Source organism: Macaca nemestrina, chromosome 4, assembly GCF_043159975.1.
Source record: "Macaca nemestrina isolate mMacNem1 chromosome 4, mMacNem.hap1, whole genome shotgun sequence".
Lineage (NCBI taxonomy): Eukaryota > Metazoa > Chordata > Mammalia > Primates > Cercopithecidae > Macaca > Macaca nemestrina.
In genome coordinates this window covers 18,595,956-18,620,229 of record NC_092128.1, presented here as the reverse complement: position 1 = coordinate 18,620,229, position 24,274 = coordinate 18,595,956, and the positions used below count along the sequence as shown (strand labels likewise).

General features: G+C 45.7%; 1 protein-coding gene and 1 non-coding gene across 5 annotated transcripts in view; both read right to left on the bottom strand.

Moving 5' to 3' along the window:
• Positions 1-24,274, bottom strand: part of LOC105471284 (solute carrier family 37 member 3) — a 64,267-nt gene that overhangs the window by 22,113 nt on the left and 17,880 nt on the right. For 3 of the 4 annotated variants that reach the window (XM_011723672.2, XM_071094368.1, XM_071094369.1), the window contains exons 3-6: positions 22,986-23,094; positions 10,956-11,048; positions 5,928-6,011; positions 2,732-2,877 (exon numbers count right to left, since the gene is read on the bottom strand). In XM_011723672.2, the coding sequence (XP_011721974.1) occupies positions 2,732-2,877; positions 5,928-6,011; positions 10,956-11,048; positions 22,986-23,094 (432 nt within the window). The remainder of the gene's footprint in view (positions 1-2,731; positions 2,878-5,927; positions 6,012-10,955; positions 11,049-22,985; positions 23,095-24,274) is intronic. The other variant, XM_071094370.1, reaches the window with a different exon arrangement.
• LOC112424879 (small nucleolar RNA U13) lies at positions 17,619-17,720 on the bottom strand. Its single transcript, XR_003015817.2, has one exon. It is a non-coding gene; the product is annotated as a small nucleolar RNA U13 (small nucleolar RNA).

Here is a 24,274-nt window from a genome sequence, read left to right as displayed (position 1 = left end):
AAGTTTTTTAAAATACACTAAAATGGGCCGGGCACAGTGGCTCACGCCTGTAACCCCAGCACTCTGGGAGGCCAAGGCAGGCGGATCACCTGAGGTCAGGAGCTCGAGACCAGCCTGACCAACATGGAGAAAGCCTATCTCTACTAAAAATACAAAATTAGCTGGGCGTGGTGGCACATGCCTGTAATCCCAGCTACTTGGAAGGCTGAGGCAAGAGAACAGCTTGAACCTGCAAGGCGGAGGTTGCAGTAAGCCGAGATCACGCCACTGCACTCCAGCCTTGGCAACAGAGCAAGACTCCGCCTCCCCCCACCCCCCAAAAAAGCTATATCCAGAATGTAAGGCACTCTCAAAACTCAGTAAAATATGACAACAGACAATGCAACAGAATGGTAAAAAGCATGAATCTACAATCATCTCAAAATACAAAGTCTTTGAAAAGTGGGCAAAAGATTTTAATAGATACTTCACACAAAAAAATATGCAAATAAGCACATGAAAAAACACTGAATTGGCCAGGCAAGATGGCTCATGCCTGTAATCCTAGCCTTTGGGAGGCCTGAGGTGGGCAGGTCACTTGAGGTCAGGAGTTTGAGACTAGCCTGACCAACATGGTGAAACCCCGTCTCTATCAAAAATACAAAAATTAGCTGTGCATAGTGGCTGCACACCTATAATCCCAGCTACCTGGGAGGGAGGCAAGAGAATCACTTGAAACCAAGAGGCGGAGGTTGCAGTGAGCCGAGATCACACCACTGTACTCCAGCCTGAGTGACAGGGCGAGACCCTGTTTCAAAAACAAAACAAAGCAAAAATATTTTTAAAAAGATGCTCAAGTCATTAGACATGAGAAAAATGCAAATTAAAGTCACAATGAGATATCATTACACACCTATTAAAATGGCTAAAATCAAAAAACACCAAGCATGCCAAGTGCTGGGAAGGGCACAGAGTAATAAGAATCCTTATGCTGTGCTGATGAGAATGTAAAATGGTACAACTACTTTGGACTGCCAGTGTCTTAAAATGGTAAATGCACCCGGGCGCGGAGGCTCACGCCTGTAATCCCAGCGCTTTGGGAGGCCAAGGCGGGTGAATCACCTGAGGTCAGGAGTTCAAGACCAGTCTAACCAACATGGAGAAACCCTGTCTCTACTAAAAATATAAAAAATTAGCTGGGCGTGGCGGCAGGCCCCTGTAATCCCAGCTACTCCGGAGGCTGAGGCAGGAGAATCACTTGAACCCACGAGGCGGAGGTTGCAGTGAGAGAAGATCACACCATTGCACTCCAGCCTGGGCAGTAAGAGCAAAACTCCATCTTGGGAAAAAACGAAAAAAAAGGGAAATACACACCTAACATATGATCCAGCCATTCTCCTCCTACGTATTTACCCAAGAGAAATGAAAGCATATGTCCACACAAGGATTTGTACACAAATGTTCCCAGGAGCTTTATTTGTAATAGCCCAAAACTGAAAACAACCCAAATGTTCATCTACAGGTGAATGAATAAACATGAATAAATTTCTAATTATGCTGAATAAAAGAAGACACAAAGGCTGGGCGTGGTGGCTCATGCCTGTATTCCCAGCACTTTGGGAGGCAAGGCAGAATAGCTGAGGCCAGGAGCTTGAGACCAGCCTGGGCAACACAGACCCTTTCTTTACAGGGAAAAAAAAAAGAGTACATACTGTATGAATCCATTTATATATAAAATTATAGCTGGGCGTGGTGGCTCACACCTGTAATCCCAGCACTTTAGGAGGCTGAGGAGGGCGAAATCACCTGAGGTCAGGAATTTGAGACCAGCCTGACCAACATGGAGAAACCCTGTCTCTACTAAAAATGTAAAACTAGCCAAGTGTGGGGGTACATGCCTGTAATCCCAGCTACTCAGGAGGCTACGGCCGGAAAATTGCTTGAACCTGGGAGGTAGAGGTTGTGGTGAGCTGAGATCGCACCATTGCACTGGGCAACAAGAGCAAAACCCCATCTCAAAAAAAAAAAAAAATTAGCTGAACGTCGTGTTACACGCCTGTAGTCCCAGCTACTCAGGAGACTGAGGCAGGAGAATCACTTGAACCCGGGAGGCGGAGGTTGCAGTGAGTGGAGATTGCCCCACTGCACTCCAGCCTAGTGACAGAACAAGACTCTGTCTCAAAAAAAAAAAAAAAAAAAAGAAAAAAAAGCTACTTGAAGGTTTAGGGGAAAAAAGTACCCCATTTGATCAAGCCCCAAAGTCTGGTGTTCTTCATCTGAATCTAATTAGAGCCCTTGTTACATGACCTTGGGCAGGTCACATGAATAACCTTTGACCTCAATTTCCTTATCTTTAATATAAAAAGGTTAAATAAGATCACTCTCAAAAATGGGCAGGGAAGGCAAAACCCAAAGGAAGATACACGACAGATAGCAAATGAGATTTTTATGTTCTCTAAAGAAACAATGAGCAAAATAAAAAATTGAGACCTCCTGACTTGGCCCACACTCAGAATCTGCCCACAGCCCAAAGAGTAGTAGGAATGTGTCTCCTGGGCCGGATCACTTCTAGGGCCCACACCATTTCCAACGCACACTGACGTGAAACTCTCTCTCCCTGAACTCCTCTGACTTGCTAATGAAAGATGTGGGTGATATCTAAGGCATCAAAGTAACTGACTTTGACAAATCTGAAAAATTCATCATGGAAACCACTTAAACAGAGAAATCAGAGAGGAAAGAAGTGGCATACCCGGCTTTCCCAAACCAGTTGCCCATAATAGCAACCACACAGGGCCAACCGGTGGACTGCAGCAGGCCGTTCACAATCCACAGGCAGCAGTACAGCCATTTGTTGTAGAAACGCAGCCATTCTGTGAGCGTGCCAAAGACAAACACCTTGAAGAGGAGGAAACAAAAGGAATATGTAACAGCCACACTGAAACTTTCAGGGGATGCCACTCCACCCACTTGCTTCAGAGTAGAGACCACATGAAGGATACACTCACACAGCCAGTGCCTGTAAGTCATGTGGCTGGCATCACAGGGGTCCCGCTCAGAGCCACAATGAGGAGGCAGCCGCCCAATCACTGCCCACCAGAGCGGAGGTGATGTCAAAGACGTCAAGTCATTAAGCTATCAGCGCTCCAACTGACATCTTCCAAGACTAAAAAGTGAATTCCTCGTTTGACATCTATTTCCATCTCCTCACCCTCAGACTGTGCATGTGGAGGGAACAGCAACCTCCAGAGGGTTGCTGTGAGGATGGAATGAGCCCAGGGAGGCCACCTTCCCCGGAACAGTGCCAGGCGCCGCTCTAGGCAGAGGCACGGGGTGAGTACCAGCCACTGTTATGGCTGCAGCTCCTGAGTTAATCAACGAAAGCGAAACCTATCGAACTTGTGATCTGCTGAATCATTTAGCAGCTTTCATCAAGGGGCTGCTTTTTTCCAGGCATTTTGCTCAAGTGGACATTTTATCTACAGTCAAACTCTATTTTGAGAATACTCTGCATGATTAAAAAATAGCATGTATAATACTGTCTGGTTCCAGTTATAAGACATTCTAGAATAAGCAAAACTGTACACAGAAAAATGATCAGGGGTTGCCAGGGGCTGGAGAAAGGAGGGGCAGTCACAAAACTACTCATTTGTTGAAAGTCTGAACAATATGCTTAAAAAGGGCAAGTTTATGTACAAACTGCAGTTTTTAAAAAATATATAAAAAGCAAAAAAGTCTGTACACAGGTTTTAAAATAATATGTTTATATGTGTGGGTGAGCAACTCATAAAAAATAAAGTGCTTCCATCTCTAAAATTTCAAGAGGAAAAAAAGGTTTTACTTACACTCAAATGACAAACACTGAAAAACAATAGTAGGCCAAACGCAGGGACTTGTGCCTCTAATTCTAGTGTTTGGGGAGGCAAAGGAGGGAGGATCACTTAAGGCCAGGAGTTCAAGGATCAACCTGGGCAATATAGTGAGACCCCATGACTAAAAAATCTAAAAATTGCTGAGTATAACAGTACACACCTACAGTCCCAGCTACTCAGGAGGCTAAAGTGGGAGGACTGCTCGAGCTTGAGAGTTCAAGGCTCCGGGATCACACTGTTGCACTCCAGCCTGGGCAGCAAACTGAGACCTTATCTCTAAAAAAAATAATAATCATAATAAATTACAGTCTAACTAAACTCCATGGTTTCATTTAATCAACAAAAATTCCTGACTAGAAGCTAGTAAACAATGACAATTAGTCAGATATAGAGGCCGGGCACGGTGGCTCACGCCTGTAATCCCAGCACTTTGGGAGGCTGGGGCAGGTAGATCACCTGAGGTCAGGAGTTTGAGACCAGCCTGGCCAACATGGTGAAACCCTGACTCTACTAAAAATACAAAAATTAGCCAGGCATGGTGGTGCACACCTGTAGTCCCAGCTACTCAGGAGGCTGAGGCAGGAGAATGGCTTGAATCCGGGAAGTGGAGGTTGCAGTGAGCCAAGATCATGCCACTGCACTCCGGACTGGGTGACACAGCAAGACTCCGTTTCAAAAAAAAAAAAAAAAAAGAAAAGATTAGTCAGATATGGATCCTCCCCTACACAGCACTTGTTTCAAACGCCTCACATACAGAAACTTGCAGTCCTCACTGCCAGCCAGGGAGAGGTAATATGCATATCTCCCTCTGAAGTTCACAGAAATCATAAGCTAGGAAACCACAGAAGAGAGACAGAAACCCAGGCTGTCCTGGTGTAGGGAATCTGTGATTTTAACCACTCCACGCCCACCCTAAGGGAAAGCAAGACTGAAACAGAAACAACCAAGCTAAGCAGCAGACTGTTTCAAGTGCCTGCAAAGAAGCAGGCACAGGAGCTCAGAAGAGAGACCGGCATTCTCAAAGAGGTGTCATTTGGCCAATGCTTGAAGGAGACTGTGAGTCAGACTATGGAGAGCTGAATAGGGGACCATCCAAGGCAGGCAGAACAGCAGGAACAAAAGCACCGAGATAGAAAGGAGCAGGATGAGGCCAGGCACGGTGGCTCACACCTGTAATTCAAGCACTTTGGGAGGCCTAGGTGGGCGGATCATCTGAGATCGGGAGTTCGAGACCAGCCTGATCAACATGGAGAAACCCTGTCTCTACTAAAAATAAATAAATCAGTCAGGCGTGGTGGCGCATGCTTGTAATCCCAGCTACTCGGGAGGCTGAGGCACGAGAATTGCTTGAACCCAGGAGGTGGAGGCTGTGGTGAGGCAAGATCACACCATTCCATTCCAGCCTGGGCAGCAAGAGCGAAACTCCATCTCAAAAATGAAAATAAAAAAAAGAAAGGAGCAGGGTGTTAGTGGCCTGGAAAGCAGTCCAGCTTGGCTGGAGCAAAGGGATGAAGCAGAGTGACAAATATGATGGGAAGGCAGGCTGGGGCCAGGGTCTAGCGAATGCCAGGCCATTTAGTCAGACTACTGATTAACTCTGCTGGTGCCTGAGGGACAACAAAGGGACCTGATTAGAATCTTACTCTAAAAAGACTCATCTGGCCAGGCACGGTGGCTCACACCTGTAATCCCAGCACTTTGGGAGGCCGAGGCAGGAGGATCACTTGAGGTCAGAGATGAGCTTAGCCAACATAGTGAAACCCCGTCTCTACTAAAAATACAAAAATCACCCGGGCGTGGTGACTTGCACCTATAGTCCCAGCAACTCAGGAGAATCACTTGAACCCAGGAGGCAGTGGTTGCAGTGAGCTCAGATCGCACCACTGCACTCCAGCCTGGGGTAACAGAGCAAGACTCTGTCTCAGAAAAAAAAAAAAGACTTATCTAAGTGAAAAGGCAAATGAGGGATTCAAACACTGAGGATTAATCTTACTATTCTATTCTACAGAGAAGTAGGGGGTTGACTTGGATTCTAAAATACCTGACCAAAATAATAATAAGACCTTTTCAACTTACCACGAACGCAGAAGAGCACATGCCGAAAGACAGAACCCACCGCAAATTCAACCGATCCCCAACGATGCCACTGATGAAAAGGCCCTGAAAATAAAGCATTTTCTTTTACAGCTCTAAATAACAACACAGTATGAAAAAGTAACATGCACTGCAAAGCAAATGAGACAAACGCAGACATTATTTAAAATTAACCCTTATTCACATGCCTAGGCTAGCTGTCTACAGGAGTTTCACAAACGTTTCATGAAATGGCAGTGGGCTGGATAACAGGGTCAGTAATGAAGTGAAAACAAAAAAGTTACAAAAATAGAAGGAAAAAAAATTAAAAAAAAAAAAAAAGGAAATGGCCGTGGACTTCTGCATACTCTACCACAAACACACCAAAATTCAGGGCAAACTTTGGTTTTACTTGATTCTCTAACTGGAAAAAAATAAGTAAGAATGATTCTAATGAAACAAGCACACAAACATATTCCATTTTCTAGACTAGATTAATTCCTGCCCATCAGTGATAAGCTCTCCCAAAGGGATTCCTCTTAGCCATCTGCACTCTGGGTTAACATGTGTTACCACACGCCCTGCAGTTTCAGTTCCAAACTTGTAAAAAGTGGAATAGAAGGTTCCAGGGCACACCAGCCGCCTGCTGAATCTGACCTTTGGGTTTCATGACATCCCAAGGCAGGGAGAGTAGGAAGGCAGAGACAATAATTAGTTGGAGACAGGTTCTGTCTTCTACTCTCCTCCCACTGAGGGGCAGGAATTAAAATGCTGAGATCATGGCAGGAAGTGAGACTGAAGACCTTAAGGGCAGCAGACTTTAGGTTTCTTCCATAAATATTTAAAATGTCTTGACTTAAAACCTAAATTCAGTTAGGACCAGGTGTTTCTGATAAATTGAGTGTCTCTATATCACTAGAAAAACTTGGCTGGGCGTGGTGTCTCACGCCGGTAATCCTAGAACTTTGGGAGAGGGGAGAATTGCTAGAGGCCAATAGCTCAAGACCAAACTGGTCAACATAGCAAGAACCCATCTCTAAAAAAAAAAACATGACCAAGTGCAGTAGCTCACACCTGTAAACCCAGCACTTTGGGAGGCCGAGATGGGTGGATCACCTGAGGTGGAGTTCAAGACCAGCCTGACTGACATGGTGAAACCTGTCTCTACTTAAAATACAAAAATTAGCCATGCGCAGTGGTACGTGCCTGTAATCCCAGCTACTCGGGAGGCTGAGGCAGGAGAATCACTTGAACCCAGGAGCCGGAGCTTGCAGTGAGCCAAGATTGCGCCACTGCACTCCAGCCTGGGCGATAGAGTGAGACTCCATCTCAAAAAAAAAAAAAAAGATAAATTTAAATATGAATGTTTCTCCCTCATTATCATCAAGCTTCCTCATCCTAAGAGAACCATGTCAGCCTTAAAGTAAATTCTATGTTGTCTAGCTGCCCCTCACATGGACTTATGCTACACAGAACAAAAGGGACGAAGAAAATCTCAATTCTGCTTTAGACGACATAACAATACATGCTTTTTTTTTTTTTTTTGAGATAGAGTCTCACTCTGTCGTCCAGGCTGAAATGCAATGGTGCGATCTTGGCTCACTGCAGCCTCTGCCTCCTAGGTTCAAGCAATTCTCCTGCCTCAGCCTCCCAAGTAGCTGGGACTACAAGTGTGCACCACCATGCCTGGCTAATTTTGTATTTTTAGTAGAGATGGGGTTTCACCATGTTGGCCAGACTGGTCTCGAACTCCTGACCTCAGGTGATCCACCTGCCTCAGCCTCCCAAAGTGCTAGGTGGGATTACAGGTGTGAGCCACCGTGCCCTGCCAGAATCAATACATTCTGTTTTGCTGCAGAAAGCAAAGTGACCCTAAATTACAGAAGGAAGTACAGCTCAAGATAAAAAACCATGACCATTGATTTTTCATGGCACTGATCTTTTATGTCCTAAATCTATTTATTCCTCTAGATGACTCTATAGATGAGGAAACTAAATACCAAAAAAGGTTAAGTTCTACTTTGCAACCAAGTTTAACACAGCTAGTTAATCATGGCAGAGCTGGCCTTTCCAGTAGACTGCACTGCCTCTTAAAATGGTCCCTGAAGGAAACGAGTGGCTCAAAGAGAAGCAAGCACCCTGTCACCAGCTCTAGCCAAAGCCCAGTGCCCCTATCTGGGGATTTTACACAGACTAAATGAATGACCAGAGAACCATTCCAACTGTTTCTCTGTTTCCTCTTTGAAGAAAAGATACTCTTCATAATTAAACAAATAGACTGGGCGTGGTGGCTCATGCCTGTAATCCCACCCAGAACTTTGGGAGGTTGAGGCGGGCGGATAATTTGAGGTCAGGAGTTCGAGACCAGCCTGACCAACATGGTAAAACCCCGTCTCTACTAAAAATACAAAAAAAATTACCAGGGCGTGGTGGCACATGCCTGCAGTCCCAGCTACTCGAGAGGCTGAGGCAGAAGAATTGCTTGAACCCAGGGGGTGGAGGCTGCAGTGAGCCGAGATTGCACCACTGCACTCCAGCCTGGGCAACAGAGCGAGACTCCATCTCAAAAAAAAAAAAAAAAAAAAATATATATATATATATATACACACACACACACACACACACACACACTATACACACACACATATAGGCCAGGTGTGGTAGCTCACGCCTGTAATCCCAGCACTTTGGAAGGCAGAGGTGGGCGGATCAACTGAGGACAGGAGCTCGAGACCAGCCTGGCCAACATGGTGAAACCCCGTCTCTACTAAAAATACAAAAATTAGCCAGGCATGGTGGCGTGCACTTGTAATCCCAATTACCCAGAAGGCTGAGGCAGGAGAATTGCTGGAACCTGGGAGGCAGAGGCTACAGCGAGCTGAGATTGCCCCACTGCACTCCAGCCTGGGCGACAGAGCAAGTCTGCATCTCAAAAAAGAAATAATAAATAAAATAAATAAATAAATAAATATAATTAACCAAATAAACATTTAGAAACTACTTCAGGACTTTTACCCAGTATTTCACATGGCCTGAACATTGAGAATTAAAAGGCGTTTTTAATAAGGCACACTTAAAGACAGCATCTTATATGCTGGGGAGAAAAGGAAGGCTCCTCTCACAGTCCACGTTCCAGCTGCTGCCACTGTCGGCTCCAGAACTCTAATGTGGGAGCCACCACAGCCGTTCCTACAGCAAGCCAGAGATGCCAGTTGCCTATCCTTATGCTGAATTACTCCTCACCACCGTGGAATGTCTCCCAGGATGCTACCTCTCCAGGATCCCGCCTTGCTTTTTTTTTTTTTTTTGAGACGGAATCTCATTTTGCCATCCAGGCTGGAGTGCAGTGGCACAATCTCGGCTCACTGCAACCTCCTCCTCCTGGGTTCAAGTAATTCTCCTGCCTCAGCCTCCCAAGTAGCTGGGACTACAGGCACCCACATCTGGCTAATTTTTGTATTTTTATTGGAAACGGGGTTTCTTCCTGTTGGCCAGGATGGTCTCAAACTCCTGACTCCAAGTTATTTAACCGCCTCGGCTTCCCAAAGTGCTAGGATTACAGGCGTGAGCCACCACACCTAGCCCCACCTTCCTTACCACTCCATCCCCGCCACCTGGCCCATTCCTCACCCACCTCTGAGGAGTGGAAGCCCTAGGGCTCAGGCTTCACACCTCTTCCCTGCCCTCGCCTGTTCCCTTGATCAATTCATGCAGTTTCACAGTTTTGATCTATAAATCATCTAAAAGGGAAGGCGCAGTGGCTCATGCCTGTAATCCCAGCACTTGGGAGGCCAAGGCAGGCAGATCGCCTGAGGTCAGAAGTTCGAGATCAGCCTGACCAACATCTCTACTAAAAAAATACAAAATTAGCCGGGCGTGGTGGTGCATGCCTGTAATCCCAGCTACTCGGGAGGCTGAGGCAGGAGAACTGCTTGAACCCGGGAGGCGGAGGTTGCAGTGAGCCGAGATCGTGCCATTGCACTCCAGCCTGGGTGACAAGAGCAAACTCTGTCTCAAAAATAAAAAATAATAAAAATAATAAAGGCCAATACAATCCTTGGGATGTGTATCTTCAGCCTGAACCTACACCTTGAACTCCGACTCAATGCCCAAGTGCGTGCTCTTCATCATCTGGGCAGTAGTGGTCAAATGTAATGCATCCAAAAGCGAGTCCCCAAATCTTTCTATCTCCCCAGTTTCCCCTCCGCCATGACACTTCCACCCTGGAGGTGTTCTTCACACATTTCTCTTACATTCCACATTCAAGAGGGAAAAAATATTGGCTTTACCTCCAACACACTACTAAAATCTACTTTCCCGTAACCTCTGTTACTGCTATGCTGGACCCAAGCCACCATCATCCTTCACCTCCAAAGAACTCAGCTCCCAGAGCAAGTGCGCCTGTCCAAACCTAAGTCAGGTCCTGCTGCTGCTCTGCACAAAACCTTCCAGCAGCTCCCATCGCACTCAAGGTTAAAGCCAAAGCCCCTACAAAGGCACCAAAACCCTACTGATCTGAGCCCCGCCACATCTCTGGCCTCACTTCTTACAGCTCTGATCCAAGCACACCGACCTCACTCACCTGCTTGGGTCTTCACTCAAATGCCCGCTGCCTCCTGAGGTCTCCCAGCTATGCTACTAAAAATTACAACATCACTCAGGCCCCTTTAGTCCCCCTTCTCTGCTTTATTTTCCTTCATTGCACTTATCACCTTCAAATGTACTCTACAATTTATTTATAGCATTTGGTGACTGTCTCCCCAAGCTCCCCACCGAAGAACACAGGCTCCATCAAGGCAGGGCATTTTTGCGTTGTTCAGGATAAATTCCCATTGACATGTGCTACATGAGCAATAAATATCTGTTGAATGAATTAATAAATGAATGGGAAGAATAAAAAATATAAACTTCAGAAATACTGAACTCTGCCTCGGTCAGCAAATTCAAAATCCTGTACACATTTCGTAAGGCTCAGCGTTGTTTCCTTTTACATTTTTCTTTACCTTTAAACCCTAGAGTTCTAAAACTTACCACAGCATAGGAGAAGAGGAAAATGGTATCCAGTGTTCCGAGGAAAAGAGTCGCTTTCTCTGCACTGGGGAACAAATGGTTGCTGCTCCAGATCTGCAGTAAGACAGCAGGAATGGGTCAGTCCCTGTGGAATCTGCCAGCGCTTTCTGTTTCCCAAAGCCCCTTCACAAACACTTCCAAAACACCAGTAATGCTCAAGACCAACTTTTACTTCAAATGCATTCAGAAATGACTAGTATAGCCGGGTGCGGTGGCTCACACCTGTAATCCCAACACTTTGGGAGGCCGAGGCAGGCAGACCACCTGAGGTCAGGAGTTTGAGACCAGCCTGACCAACATGGAGAAAGCCCATCTCTACTAAAAATACAAAATTAGTTGGGCGTGGTGGCACATGCCTGTAATCCCAGCTACTCAGGAGGCTGAGGCACAAGAATTGCTTGAACCCGGGAGGTGGAGGTTGCGGTGAGCAGAGATCGCACCATTGCACTCCAGCCTGGACAACAAGAGCAAAACTCCGTCTCAAAAAAGAAAAGAAAAGAAATAACTAGTATTTTTTTTTTTGCTTTTATTATTTTTAATTGACACATAATCATTGTACATATTAAGGGAGTACAGTGTGATATTTCAACATATATTCAACATGTAATGATCAATTCAGGGCAATTAACCTATCACCTCAAACATGTATCATTAGAATGCCCAAACGCTAGTGACTAAGTGAATTAAGTAAGAAAGTGGGGCAGTAAGTTTAAAAGCAGACATTTAGAAGAAATACATTCTGATTATAATCTTTTTGTTTGGCAGAATTCAATATCCAATCAATTAGAAATTATGCCTACCATCTAGGGCCATACCACCCTGAAAGCATGTGATCTCATCTGATATAGGAAGTTAAGTGGGGTCAGGCCTGGTTACTACTTGGATGGGAGAAATTAAGTCTAACTCCATCTAAGGAAACATTTTACAATACTCTTCAAAAATAATTTCCTACTGATCAGTGGTTGCCTAGGGCTGAGGGAAGCAAGAAGGGCTAACAAGGGGTAAAGAGAATCTAGGGAGTGATGTTCTATATCTTGGAATAGTTACAACACTGTATGTGTTATCAAAAACTGTAGAACTGTATACTAAAAAGGTAATTATAAATCACATCTTGATTTTTAAAATGAAAAAAAGTGTCCTTCATTAACCTACTTCAATCAAATCACAATGTCTTGCCAACTTTATTATCTTTCTAGTCTGGTACTCAGAAAACTTACAACCCCAACTCTATGCTTAAGAATTTGTTGCGCTACAGGAGAATGGCGTGAACCCGGGAGGCGGAGCTTGCAGTGAGCCAAGATCGTGCCACTGCACTCCAGCCCGGGCGACAGAGCGAGAGTCCATCTCAAAAAAAAAAAAAAAAAGAATTTGTTGCCCTAGAGAGGCCACTTATCCCAATACTTCTCAGCTTCTTCATAGGCACACAGAGAAAACAATCTTTGTACAACACACTGGGGTAAACTGAAGATGATGTTCAAGGTCAGAGCTGATTGGCCTGGGAATATCCACCAGTCTAAAATCAGGAGGAGACTATCCCAAGCCCCACCTAGCAACCCCAGGAGCTTAGGGAAGGGAGATCGCATCTCACCTACAACCCATTCACGACAAAACAGCTGAGCAGCTCTCAGAGTACCTCAGTGGCCAGTCTGTAGAACCACAAAACGAGTTAAGTTCTATTTTTATTTATTTATTTATTTTTTTGAGATGGAGTCTCACTCCATTGCCCAGGCTGGAGGGCAGTGGCGCGATCTTGGCTCACTGCAACCTCTACCTCCTGGGTGCAAGGGATTCTCCTGCCTCAGCCTCCCTCAGCTAGGATTACAGGCACGTGCCACCATGCCCAGATGGTTTTTGTATTTTTAGTAGAGATGGGGTTTTGCCATGTTGGCCATGCTGGTCTTGAAATCCCGACCTCAAGTGATTTGCCCGCCTCCACCTCCCAAAGTGCTGAGATTACGGGCATGAACCACCGCACTCAGCCGAGAGCTAGGTTCTTTCTAACTGCAAAATGCCATGTATGATTCTGCAGGATGTTTATATTCTTCAGCTGTGCTGAAATGAATCCAGTTTTTAAAATTCCTTTAGGATAAGAACCAAGTCTTACACATATTTATACAGGGTCTAACAGTGAAAATAACCCATGGTTATTTTGTCAGTATCTTTTGTAATGAATTAAATAATGTCCATTCATTTTCATTCTAAAGAAAGATGAGCAGGATATACGAAACCAGGCCATGAGAGGAACCACTGAAGGAAATGGAAATACAAATTTATGCTGAAAAAGAGAGACACAGGGGATCTGTGAAAAGTTATCCTCAACTTTACGAAGGGCCAGCGGTGGAAAAAAGATCTGAGTTAGTTTACAGAACTTTCAAAAATGTAATGGGCTGCTTCACGGTGTAGTGAATTTCCCCCACAATAGACATCCCCGAGGGAAACGGGAAGGTAATTTCTCAAAGATACAGAAGGGGTTCTTCAACAGGATGGGAGATGGACCAGATCACAGCCCTCCAACTGTGGTCCACGGAACTCGGGTAGACAGAGAGGCCTCCAGAGCCTTCCTCCAAGGGGGTCTGCAAGGTCAAAATTATTTGCACCACATTAAAATGTGATGTCCTTTCGACTTTGTTTCCTTCTGCACTGGAGAGAAACTGCCGCACCTTAGCATAAACCAAGGCAGTAATGCCAGACAGCACTAGTAATCACCATATTGCCCACTGCAACATCCTTACAATAAAAAACCAAAAAAATATTTTAAAAAGCCAATGTCGGCTGGGCTGGGCGGCTCACACCTGTAATCCCGGCACTTTGGGAGGCCCAGGAGGGTGGATCACTTGAAGTCAAAAGTTCAAGACCAGCCTGACCAACACGGTGAAACCCCCATCTCTGCTAAAATTATAAAAATTAGCCCGGTGCGGTGGCGAGTACCTGCAATCCCAGCTACTCGGGAAGCTGAGGCAGTAGAATTGCTTGAACCTGAAAGGAGGAGGTTGCACTGAACTGAGATTGTGCCACTGCACTTCAGCCTGGGTGACAGAGTGAGACTCTATGTCAAAAAAAAAAAAACAAAAACAGTGTCACATAAGACTGTCCTTCATGAAGCAGTAAAAATTTTTAATTTTATAAACCTTAGGTCCTTGAGTAAAATAATTTTTCTTTTTCTTTTTTTTTTTTTTGAGACACAGCCTCACTCTGTCGCCTGGGCTTGAGTGCAGTGGTGCGATCTCGGCTCACAGCAACCTCTGCCTCCCGGGTTCAAACGATTCTCCTACCTCAGCCTCCTGAGTAGTTGAAATTACAGGCACGTGCCAGCATGCCCGGCTAATTTTTGTAATTTTAGTAGAGACGGGGTTTCACCATGTTGGTCAGGCTGATCTCGAACTCCTGACCTCATGATCTGCTCCCCTCAGCCTCCCAAAATGCTGGGATTACAGGAGTGAGCCACTGCGTCCGGCCAATAATTTTTCATATTCTGTGTCAGTAAGTAGAAAGTCTGCAAGAATCACTTCTGATACCAAAGCAGCTAGAACGCATTTTGACTTGAAAGACTGACTGAGAAACTAGTTACGGCCGGGCGCGGTGGCTCAAGCCTGTAATCCCAGCACTTTGGGAGGCCGAGACGGGTGGATCACGAGGTCGGGAGATCGAGACCATCCTGGCTAACACGGTGAAACCCCGTCTCTACTAAAAATACAAAAAACTAGCCGGGCGAGGTGGCGGGCGCCTATAGTCCCAGCTACTCGGGAAGCTGAGGCAGGAGAATGGCGTGAACCCGGGAGGCAGAGCTTGCAGTGAGCTGAGATCCGGCCACCGCACTCCAGCCTGGGTGACAGAGCGAGACTCCGTCTCAAAAAAAAAAAAAAAAGAAACTAGTTACTCAGATTTGAGTATTTGGCAGGGATTGCCTCAGACATGAATGAAATGAGCCTGTCACTTTAAAGATCCAAAGAACACCACAGACCAATGGATCTTAATGTAAGAGTATTCCAAAGTGCATTGATAGTTTCAGATTCCATCACTGGAACTAATTTTTAAGAAATTATCACTTACCCAAATTTTGCTGTAGTACCAAAGACAAATGAACATCTACAACTAGCTGAAAAGGCTACAAAAACACTTCCCTCTTTTCTAACTTCAAACCTGTAAAAAGGCCAAATTTTCTTCCTATATTTCAAAGAATTTTTTTTTTTTTGAGATGGAGTCTCATTATGTTGTCCAGGTTGCTCTTGAAATCCTAGGCTCAAGCGATCCAGCATTAGCTTTCTGAGTATGTGGGACTACACACTCCACCATGCCCAGCTAAAGATCTTTGAATAAACTCTGCAATACACTGAATTCAAAAGAGACATGAAAACCCACTATCTCCTATTAACAGACATGAAGTGATGTGCAAAACTGTAAAAACAATGCCACTCATTATTTTGTTTTGAAAAAGTCATTTTTCAGAAGATGTTATTTATGTTACTATTTATTGACTTATTTAATTCATTAAAATGCAATCCCAAAAACTCCAATGTATTTTTTAAATTCTCAGCTTTAATTTCTAAACTAGTATCTATAGATATAAACCCATATAACCAAAAACATTTTGAGGTCCTATGACCAAAAAGCTAGAAAATGCTTGGACTAAATCATTTCTGAGGTACTTACGAATTATAATATCCTGGCATTTCTGAGACGGGTTGTTACAGAAAGAAATTTTTTTTTTTTTTTTTTTTGAGACGGAGTCTCGCTCTGTCACCCAGGCTGGAGTGCAGTGGCCGGATCTCAGCTCACTGCAAGCTCTGCCTCCCGGGTTCACGCCATTCTCCTGCCTCAGCCTCCCGAGTAGCTGGGACTACAGGCGCCTGCCACCTCGCCCGGCTAAGTTTTTGTATTTTTAGTAGAGACGGGGTTTCACTGTGTTACCCAGGATGGTCTCGATCTCCTGACCTCGTGATCCGCCCGTCTCGGCCTCCCAAAGTGCTGGGATTACAGGCTTGAGCCACCGCGCCCGGCCAGAAAGAAATTTTGATTTTAGGCCAAGTACAGTGGCTTATGCCTACCATCCCAAGCACTCTGGGAGGCCGAGACAGGCTGGTCGCTTGAGGTCAGGAGTTTGAGACCAGCCTGGCCAACATGGCAAAGCCCTATCTCTACCAAAAAATACAAAAACTAGCCGGGCGCGGTGGCATGTGCCTGTAGGCCCAGCTACTCGTGAGACTGAGGTGGAAGAATCGCTTGAACCCAGGAGGCAGAGGTTGCAGTGAGCTGAGATTGACACTGTACTCCAGCCTGGGTGACAAAGCAAGACACAATCTCAAAAAAAAAAAAAAATTAGATTTTAGAATATTTAAAGAGGCTGGGTCCAGTGACTCATGCTTATAATCCAACACTCTGGGAGGCCCAGGCAGGAGGATCCTTTGAGACCAGGAGTTGAAGACCAGCATAGGCAACATGGTGAGACACCCCCCACATCTCTACAAAAATAAAAATAAGGGCTGGGCGCGGTGGCTCACGCCTGTAATCCCAGCACTTTGGGAGGCCGAGACGGGCGGATCACGAGGTCAGGAGATCGAGACCATCCTGGCTAACACGGTGAAACCCCGTCTCTACTAAAAAATACAAAAAACTAGCCGGGCGAGGTGGCGGGCGCCTATAGTCCCAGCTACTCGGGAGGCTGAGGCAGGAGAATGGCGTGAACCCGGGGGGCGGAGCTTGCAGTGAGCTGAGATCCGGCCACCGCACTCCAGCCTGGGTGACAGAGCGAGACTCCGTCTCAAAAAAATAAAAATAAAAATAAAAATAAAAATAAGTTAGCTGGGCATGCTGGTGCACACCTGTAGTGCCAGAGTACAGGAAGCTGAGATGGGAAGATCGCCTGAGCCCAGGACTTCAAGGCTGCAGTGAGCTATGATCATGCCACTGTACTCCAGCCTGAGCAACATCTTAAAAAACAAACAAGGCCGGCGCAGTGGCTCATGCCTGTAATCCCAGCACTCTGGGAGACCGAGATGGGGGGATCACGAGGCCAGGAGTTTGAGACCAGCCTGGCCAATATGGTGAAACCCCATCTCTACTAAAAATACAAAAATTAGCCAGGTGTGGTGGCACGCGCCTGTAGTCCCAGCTACTCAGGAGGTTAAGGCAAAAGAATCGCTTCAACCCAGGAGGCAAAGGTTGTAGTGAGCACAAGATTGTGCCACTGCACTCCAGCCTGGGCGACAGATCAAGACTGCACCTCAAAAAAAAAAAAAAAAAAAAGGAAAAAAAAAACAGGCCGGGTGCAGTGGCTTATGCTTGTAATCCTAGCACTTTGGAAGGCGGGGGCAGGTGGATTGCCTGAGCTCAGGAGTTCGAGACCAGCCTGGGCAACACGGTGAAACCTCATCTCTACTAAAATAAAAAAAATCAGCCGGGCGTGGTGGTATGCACCTGTAATCCCAGCTACTCCATAGACTTAGGAGAATCGCTTGAACCTGGGAGGCAGAAATTGCAGTGAGCTGAGAGAGAGCGCCATTGCACTCCAGCCTGAGCTACAGAGCAAAACTCCGTCTCAAAAAAAAAAAAAATTTACCTTTAAAAGAATTTTAAAGAGAAAAATCGCAATCAGCAATTTAAAAAAAAATCTTTATTTTTAATCCATGTCAAGTGAGTAATGTGCCCACGTTGTAACAAGGTCCAAGGGTGGCACATCTCACACGTGTGTGAATACTCAATAATCCAGCTTATGAACAAAAAAAGAATCAAAGAAATATATCTTTAACAAAAAATAAAATCCCCAAATCATAAACAAATAATAAAGTGTGATTCCAAAGCAGTGGAACTCATTTCTGGGTGGCTTCTGGCACCAATCTGGTTACTTTAATGCCACCTCACACATACTGTGAAGACGCGTTCTATCCAAGATGAGAAAGCAGCGCAGGCTCACACAGCTGACATCAAACAGGATTTTCAGCAATGCCAATGTGGGGTCCTAAATGTCTTCAATGAGAGTGACGTTCCCACATTTTCCCTGCAACCACAGTCTTCCATCCTTGTGTGCCCACCAGACTGATCAGGACCCATGATTAAGCCCTGCTGGGTACACGCACCGGTGTGAGCTAGAGACAAGGACCTTATCAAGCAGCTGCTCAAAGTTGTAGGTTTTCTTTACTCCTCCAAGAAGTTACCGAAAACTCCCTGCAGGTGTGGCTTTTCCAAGAATTAACAGATTTTAAACAGCTTTTTTTTCTGCTTCACTGCCAGAATTCAGTTGAAATGTATTTTTTGACTGTTGACTTAAATGGAAAACAAAACCGAACCAAAAACTAAAAGAAGAAAGTAGGACTAACAAACAGATGCAGGAAACAGGGTAACAGAAAAAAGCCTGGAGAAGAAAGTTAACATCAATAACATAGCTCAGATCAGGATGACTATACTACTTGGTTAGTCATGTTCCAGTTATTCACAGTGAACCATCCAATGTTTAATGAAAGTCACCAATACAACTAAGTCAACATGCTAAATGGGATTCAACCTGGTCTGAGCGTACGTTTGATGTGAACTTACCAGCCTGAATGTACTGCAGGGTTTTCTTGTATTGTGCTGGGGGGACTATATAAGCTACTACACTTGCTCGATGTGAGGTACTTCCTGTGCACACACTAAAGGTCCCTGTGTGGGTTTCCCAGGTGAGAATGTTTATAACAGAATAAGGGCTATGCAGGAGGACAGGGGAGGCTCACTAACACGGAAGGGCTTCCTCAAAGTGGTGAGCAGAGGATGGACGACAGGCCAACTTATGCATGCGGTTCTTTGCATAAGGCAGAGTGGAACATGTTTACGTGGGAATCTACCAAGTAGCTGTGCACAAGGTTGAGATGGAATCTCCAAAGACACTTTTTGAGACAGGGTCTTGCTCTGTCACCCAAGCTGGAGTGCAGTGGCACAAACATGGCTCACTGCAGCCTTGACCTCCAGAGACCAAATCATCCTCCCACCTCAGCCTCCTAAGTAGCTGGGAGTACAGATATGTGCCACCACACCCAGCTAAATTTTTTTTTTTTTTTTTTTTTTTTGAGACAGTCTCACTCTGTCACCCAGGCTGGAGTGCAATGGCATGATCTCGGCTCATTGCAAACTCCACCTCCCGGGTTCAAGCCATCCTCCTGCCTCAGCCTCCCAAGAAGCTGGGACTACAGGCATGCACCACCATACCCAGCTAATTTTTGTATTTTCAGTAGAGATGGAGTGTCGCCATGTTGGCCAGGCTGCTCTCAAACTCCCGACCTCAAGTGATCTGCCCGCCTCGGCCTCCCAAAGTGTTTTTTTGTTTGGTTTTTTTGGTGTTTTTTTTCATTTTTGTAGAAACAGTGGTCTCTCTATGTTGCCCAGACTAGTCGCAAACTCCTTGCCTCAAGCAATCCTCCTACCTAGGCCTCCCAAAGTGGTGGGATTACAGGCCTGAGCCATCGCGCCTGGCCCAAGACACTTTAAATTCTTTTTCCTTCTCCTGGGGATAATTTTAGATTCTCTAGCACTATTCTCATGTAAGAACTGTACAAATTTTTATTATAGTTTTTAGCTGAGTTGTTCCCAAATATAATACCTAGTGATTATTATCTATAGACATAGATTTTATATTTATTATGTTTATTTACCATTTCCAATGTTTGTCCATGTCAGTGGATCCATTATAAGTTCTAAAGGTAACAGAGACTGTGTCTGCTGAACTCATTTTGTAAAACACCCAGAGCTAAGCATAGAAATGAAAGCTATAAAAGGTACTTTTTAGGATACTATTTAGAGCACTTAAGAAATGTTTTTCTGTTTAACTTTTTAACTTTTAAAAAAATATAAGCAAAATATTTTTTTAGTTGGCCACGGTGGCACACACGTGTAGTCCCAGCTACTCAGGAGGCTGAGGCAGGAGGATCGTTTGAGTCCAGGAGTTCAAGTACGGCCTGGGCAACATAGCAAGAGCCCCATCTCTTAAAAAATAATTTAAAAACTTTTTAAATTAAAAATTAATGAAAGAGGCCTCTGGGCCTGGCCTCTTCCAGACTTCACACCAGGCCGGCCTCTTCCCTTTGCTGAGTTTACCTCATATCCTCTCACTGGAATAAATTACAGCCACACATACTCTATGTTGAGTCCTCCTAGTTAATCACCAAACTGGGGGTGGTCTTGGGAACCCCCAACCCAGTTACTTAAAAATAAAGGCAGCCTTAGGCAATACAACCAGAAATCTAGTGCCTAAACGAAATCCTGTTTTTCTCTATATTGTTCAGGCTGTACCTGAAATCCCACAATCAGTGCTCAGTGTCACTAAACTACAGCTGAAGGAGCCAAGAATGTTTTGCCTAAACAGAAACTTACAGAGACAGGGAGGAATATTCTTCAAAAGCTGAATAAAAATGTAAGCATCCACCTCACACAACAGCAAGTTTCTTCTGCCTAGAACTACTGAAGCAGAAGCTGGATGGTTATCTTCCAAGAATGACAAAGAAAGATTCCAATCTGGGAGGGCAGGGTGCATGATCTCTCTGAGACCACTTCCATCTTTAAGATTTATGATCTGGGCCGGGGCGGTGGCGCACACCTGTAATCCCAGCACTTTGGGAGACCGAGGTGGGAAGATCACGAGGTCAAGGGATCAAGACCATCCTGGCCAACACGGTGAAACCCTGTCTCTACTAAAAAATACAAAAAGTAGCCGGGCATGGTGGCGGGCGCCTGTAGTCCCCAGCTACTCGGGAGGCTGACGCAGGAGAATCGCATGAACCCGGGAGGTGGATGTTGCAGTGAGCTGAGATCACGCCACTGCACTCCAGCCTGGCGAAAGGACAAGACACCATCTCAAAAAAAAAAAGATTTATGACTCTAGCCAGGGGCAGTGGCTCATGCCTGTAATACCAACACTATGGGAGCCCGAGGCAGGCAGATCACTTGAGGTCAGGAATTAGACTAGCCTGGCTAACATGGCAAAACCCCTTCTCTACGAAAAACAGAAAAATTAGCTGGGTGTGGTGGTGCACGCCTGTAATCCCAGCTACTTGGGAGGCTGAGGCCGGAGAATTGCTTGAACCCCAGAGGCGGAGGTTGCAGTGAGCCGAGATTGCGCCTGACTTCAAGGCACATAAGCAAGATACAAACAAATGAAACAGGCTGGGCGCAATGGCTCATACCTGTAACCCTAAAACTTTGGGAAGCCAAGGACGGAAGATGGCTTGAGTCCAGGAGTTCAAGACCAGCCTGGGCAACAGGGCAAGACACTATCTCTACAAAAAAATTTAAAGTAAAAAAAGAGGCCGGGCGCGGTGGCTCAAGCCTGTAATCCCAGCACTTTGGAAGGCCGAGACAGGTGGATCACGAGGTCAGGAGATCGAGACCATCCTGGCTAACACGGTGAAACCCCGTCTCTACTAAGAAATACAAAAAACTAGCCGGGCGAGGTGGCGGGCGCCTGTAGTCCCAGCTACTTGGGAGGCTGAGGCCAGAGAATGGCATGAACCCGGGAGGTGGAGCTTGCAGTGAGCTGAGATCCAGCCACTGCACTCCAGCCTGGGCTACAGAGTGAGACTCCGTCTCAAAAAAAAAAAAAAAAAAAAAAAGAAACAGGCTGGGTGTGGTGACTCACACCTATAATCCCAGACTTTGGGAGGCCAAGGAGGGCAGATCACGAGGTCAGGAGATAGCAACCATCCTGACTAACAGGGTGAAACCCCATCTCTACTAAAAATACAAAAAAAAAATTAGCCGGGCGAGGTGGCGGGCGCCTGCAGTCCCAGCTACACGGGAGGCTGAGGCAGGAGAATGGCGTGAACCCGGGAGGCGGAGCTTGCAGTGAGCCGAGATGGCGCCGTGCCAGGGCACTCCAGCCAGGGCAACAGAGCGAGACTCTGTCTCCAAAAAAAGAAAAAGAAACAATTAGAAAATATTGAAATACCAAGACATTACAATATGCTATACACAGTGTACAAGAGTTTAGTGAAGGGAAAAATTAGAAGTTGGGAAAAAACTTGATTGAAAACGTGGCATTTTCCCCGGGTGTGATGGCTCACATTATAATCCCAGCATTTTGGGAGGCCAAGGCAGGTGGATCACTTGAGCTCAGGAGTTCAAGATCAGCCTGGGGAAATGGTGAAACCCCATCTCAAAAACAAAAAAAAAGATTAGCCGGGCATGGTGGTAAGCGCCTGTAGTCCGTCCCAGCTACTCAGGGGGCTGAGGTGGGAGGATTGCTTGAGCCCAGAAGGTGGAGACTGCAGAGATGTTTCCTGAGAGATTGTGTCACTGCACTCCAGCCTGGGCAACAGAAAGATACCCTGTTTCAAAAAAAGAAAAAAAAAAAAGTGGCATTTTATCTTGACACAAAGAGAAAGGCAAACTTCAGACAGGTGGAAAAAGGCAAAAGAGCACATAAAAGATAACATGCAATATCTCAAAGACAGAAACGAGTACAGCACTAATGAAAGCCAGTGAAAAAACAGCCTCGTCAGAAGGTGTGATTTCTTTTTTTGAGACGGAGTCTCGCTCTGTCGCCCAGGCTGGAGTGCAGTGGCCGGATCTCGGCTCACTGCAAACTCCGCCTCCCAGGTTCACGCCATTCCCCTGCCTCAGCCTCCCGAGTAGCTGGGACTACAGGCGCCCGCCACCTCGCCCGGCTAGTTTTTTTGTATTTTTTAGTAGAGACGGGGTTTCACCATGTTAGCCAGGATGGTCTCGATCTCCTGACCTCGTGATCTGCCCGTCTCGGCCTCCCAAAGTGCTGGGATTACAGGCTTGAGCCACCGCGCCCAGCCAGAAGGTGTGATTTCTAAACGGTTAGAAATAAGCCAGCTGGAGAGGTAAAATGGGACTGAGTCGGAGTAGGCTTTGAAATTAGTAGAATAGTTTGGCTCTTACGTGATAGGAAACAGTGAGCCATTTCAGAGTCCTGGCAAGCAAAAGATGCAAAAAAGAACGTAAGAAGAATCTAGGGGTGGGCACGGTCTCCTTCAATCCATCCCAGCACTTTGTTCTGCTTACCTCCACAGGCAGCTCAACTGACGTGTTAAAAGCACTTGGGGTCCACTGCTCAGAGATACTGACTTTGACATTGCTAAATGTTTTTCGTGAAGCATGGAGCAATGAATAACTACAAAATAGAGAGAATACAGATGAATGAATAGCAAGGAGAAACAGCATTCAATAAAATCACAGGTATAAGCCCATTTCTTTTATTCAATTGTGTTTTATTTTATTTGGGGAGCAGCCACTTGAACCAAAATAGATTCAGAGAGGCTCTCTCAATTTTATTTATTTTTAGTTTTTGAGACAGGATCTCCCTCTGTCACTCAAGCTGGAGTGCAGTTATGATCATAGCTCACTGGGCTTGACCTCCCACGCTCAAGCGAACCTCCCGCCCCAGCCTAAGTAGCTGGGATTACAGGCGCACCCCACCACGCTCAGTGCACCTGTAATCTTAGCTACTCAGGTTACTCAGGCTACAAAAATTTCTGTATTTTTTATAGAGACAGAGTCTTGCTATGTTGCCCAGGATGGTCTCAAACTCCAGGGCTCAAGTGATCCTCCCACCACTTGGCCTCTCAAATTGCTGGGATTACAGGCATGACACTGAACAATTTTAGAATTCTTCTCTTTTTTTTTTTTTCCTGAGACGGAGTCTCGCTCTGTTGCCCAGGCTGGAGTGCAGTGGTGTAATCTCAGCTCACTGTAAACTCCGCCTCCCAGATTCAAGCCAATTCTCCTGCCTCAGCCTCCCGAGTAGCTGGAATTACAGGTGCGGGCCACCACGCCCAGCTGATTTTTGTATTTTTAGGAGAGATGGGGTTTCACCATGTTGGCCAGGTTAGTCTCAAACTCCTGACCTCAGGTGATCCACCCGCCTCGGCCTCCCAAAGTGCTGGGATTACAGGTGTGAGCCGCCATGCCTGGCCAAGAATTCTTCTCTTTAAAAAAAAAAAAAAAGGATGAGCCAAGCATGGTAGCTCATGCCTATAACCCCAGCACTTTGGGAGGCTGAGGCGGGAGGACTGATTGAGCCCAGGAGTTCAAGACCAGCCTGGGGAACATAAGAAGACCTCATTTCTACAAATAATAATAAAAAAATAAGAAGAAGCCAGGCGTGGTGGTTCGTGCTTGTGGTCCCAGCTACTCAAGAGGCTGAGGCAGGTAGAGCATTTGATCCCGCGAGTCAGAGGCTGCAGTGAACCGTGATCACACTACTGCACTCCAGCCTGGGTGACAGGGTGAGATCCCATCTCAAATAAATAAATAAACAAACAAACAAACAAACAAACATTATTTCTGGTGTC